At 43.1% G+C, this 1,879-nt stretch overlaps 1 protein-coding gene across 1 annotated transcript in view; it reads left to right on the top strand.

The window, feature by feature from the left end:
• cftr (CF transmembrane conductance regulator) overlaps positions 1-1,879 on the top strand; it is a 52,368-nt gene that overhangs the window by 8,055 nt on the left and 42,434 nt on the right. Inside the window, exon 2 of the mRNA XM_037683061.1 lies at positions 730-840. Within this exon, the coding sequence (XP_037538989.1) occupies positions 730-840 (111 nt within the window). The remainder of the gene's footprint in view (positions 1-729; positions 841-1,879) is intronic.

Here is a 1,879-nt window from a genome sequence, read left to right as displayed (position 1 = left end):
ATATATCTATACATATATATAGATATAGATGGATGGCTATGGATGGATATAGATATATCTATATCTATCTATATAGATAGATATATAGATAGATATAGATATATCTATCTATATCTATCTATATATCTATATAGATATATAGATAGATAAAGATAGATATAGATATATCTATATCTATCTTTATCTAGCTATATAGATATATAGATAGATAGAGATGGATGGATGGATACAGTATATATAAACTGGACATGCCTGCCTTTGAAGAAACTATTTTCTAGTTTTTATATTGATTTAAAGTTATAATTTTCTGAAATGATCGGGGTGGCTGAAGATTAATCCACGATGGTCAATGCCACCGTTGGCCACCCCCTGGCTCCACCTTTGCACCTGGTGGTGGATAACATGGCTCCCTCCACTCTCCAGGTCACTGTGCACCACCTCGGACAAGAGAAGAAAACCTCCCTCTGTTCTTCTCCACACTGTAACTCCCACTCTTTGAGTATTGTGAGAGAAAAACATTTAGGTTTACTTTCATGCTCTGTTCAGTTCCAGTCCAGAAAAACACTCATCTACAAACCTTCACTGTTCAAATCCCTCAGTGACGGGAACATCAGGGAACTGACGGAGTATTGTTTCAGACAGAGGTCGTTGTTTAGCGTATGTTGAAGAATACTGTCTGCTGGAGCTTCAAACGACCGATGATGTGTATAATTAGTGTTTTTCATTCAGGTGGATCTCCCCCCTGCTCAGGAAGGGCTTCACGAAGAAGCTGGAGCTGAGCGACGTCTACAAGGCTCCCTCTTTTGACCTGGCAGACACCCTCTCAGAGAGACTTGAAAGGTTGGAGCAAACCGTTCTTCACTTCATACCGAGAGAAGCATTCAACACAAAACGTGAAACGTTCATACACTCATATTTCATTTAGACTGGGACATGGTACACACAGAAACTGTTCAAACCTTTTAATCGTCCCATCAAAAAGAAAAAAGTTTGAATCTGAACGCAGCAACATAAAACGGGTCGGGGCAACAAACGGCTGGAACATTAAGTGGTGCGACTTAGAAAGAACATTTTGTATCTAACCAGTGGCAACGGACCAGTAAGAGAGGCTGAAGCTGTCACAAGTAAAGATGGGCAGGGGTTCACCAGTCTCTGAGAAACTCTAAAACTGGAGGGATTCCAGAATATTGCTCTTCAATGGGAAACGGTGAAGACTTGCAATCTCCATCATCTCCAGGTCATAATCTCAACAGATTATAAGGAGTTGTAGAAACGTCTGAGCTCATAGGATAAGGCCCTCAGGGGCCACTGCATTAAACCAGGCCTGGTTCTGGTTCTGGACTCAGGAACACTTCCACAGATCGTCTGTAAACACTTCATCCACAGATGCTGTTTAAAGCTCTATCAGACAAAGAAGAAGCCAGATGTGGACACCAACCAGATCCTCTGCCGTCCTCTCTGGACCAGAGCTCATTTCAAATGGACCGAGGTGGAGTCCAGAACTGTTCTGAGCTCAGACGGGTCAAAAATGTTTTCTTTTCTTTTCTCAAAGACGGCACCACGTCCCCCAAGAGGAGAGGAACTGTCCTGCTTTTGATCAGCTCACATCAAAAGCCTGCCTCTCTGATGGTATGGGGTTGCATTAGTGCCTCTTGTAGGGACAGCTCACACATGTGGAATATTGTTGCCTCAAGAGACTCCACTGGAGCTGATCACAGAACCATAACTGCCTTTGGTGGTCTGAGTCCCCCCCCCCAAGACAGGGCTGGACTTTAAAACAGGTCTAGACCAGAGCTGTGTCTGCAAACAGTTGGACTCAAAACCCCTGTCCTTTTGTCTTTAATCCATCGTCCTTTTGTCTTTAATCCATCGTCCTTTG

Source organism: Nematolebias whitei, chromosome 10, assembly GCF_014905685.2.
Source record: "Nematolebias whitei isolate Nwh7 chromosome 10, NemWhi1, whole genome shotgun sequence".
NCBI classification, from domain to species: Eukaryota; Metazoa; Chordata; class Actinopteri; order Cyprinodontiformes; family Rivulidae; genus Nematolebias; species Nematolebias whitei.
The sequence above is the reverse complement of the archived record's forward strand: the minus strand, read 5'-3'. Positions and strand labels throughout refer to the sequence as shown.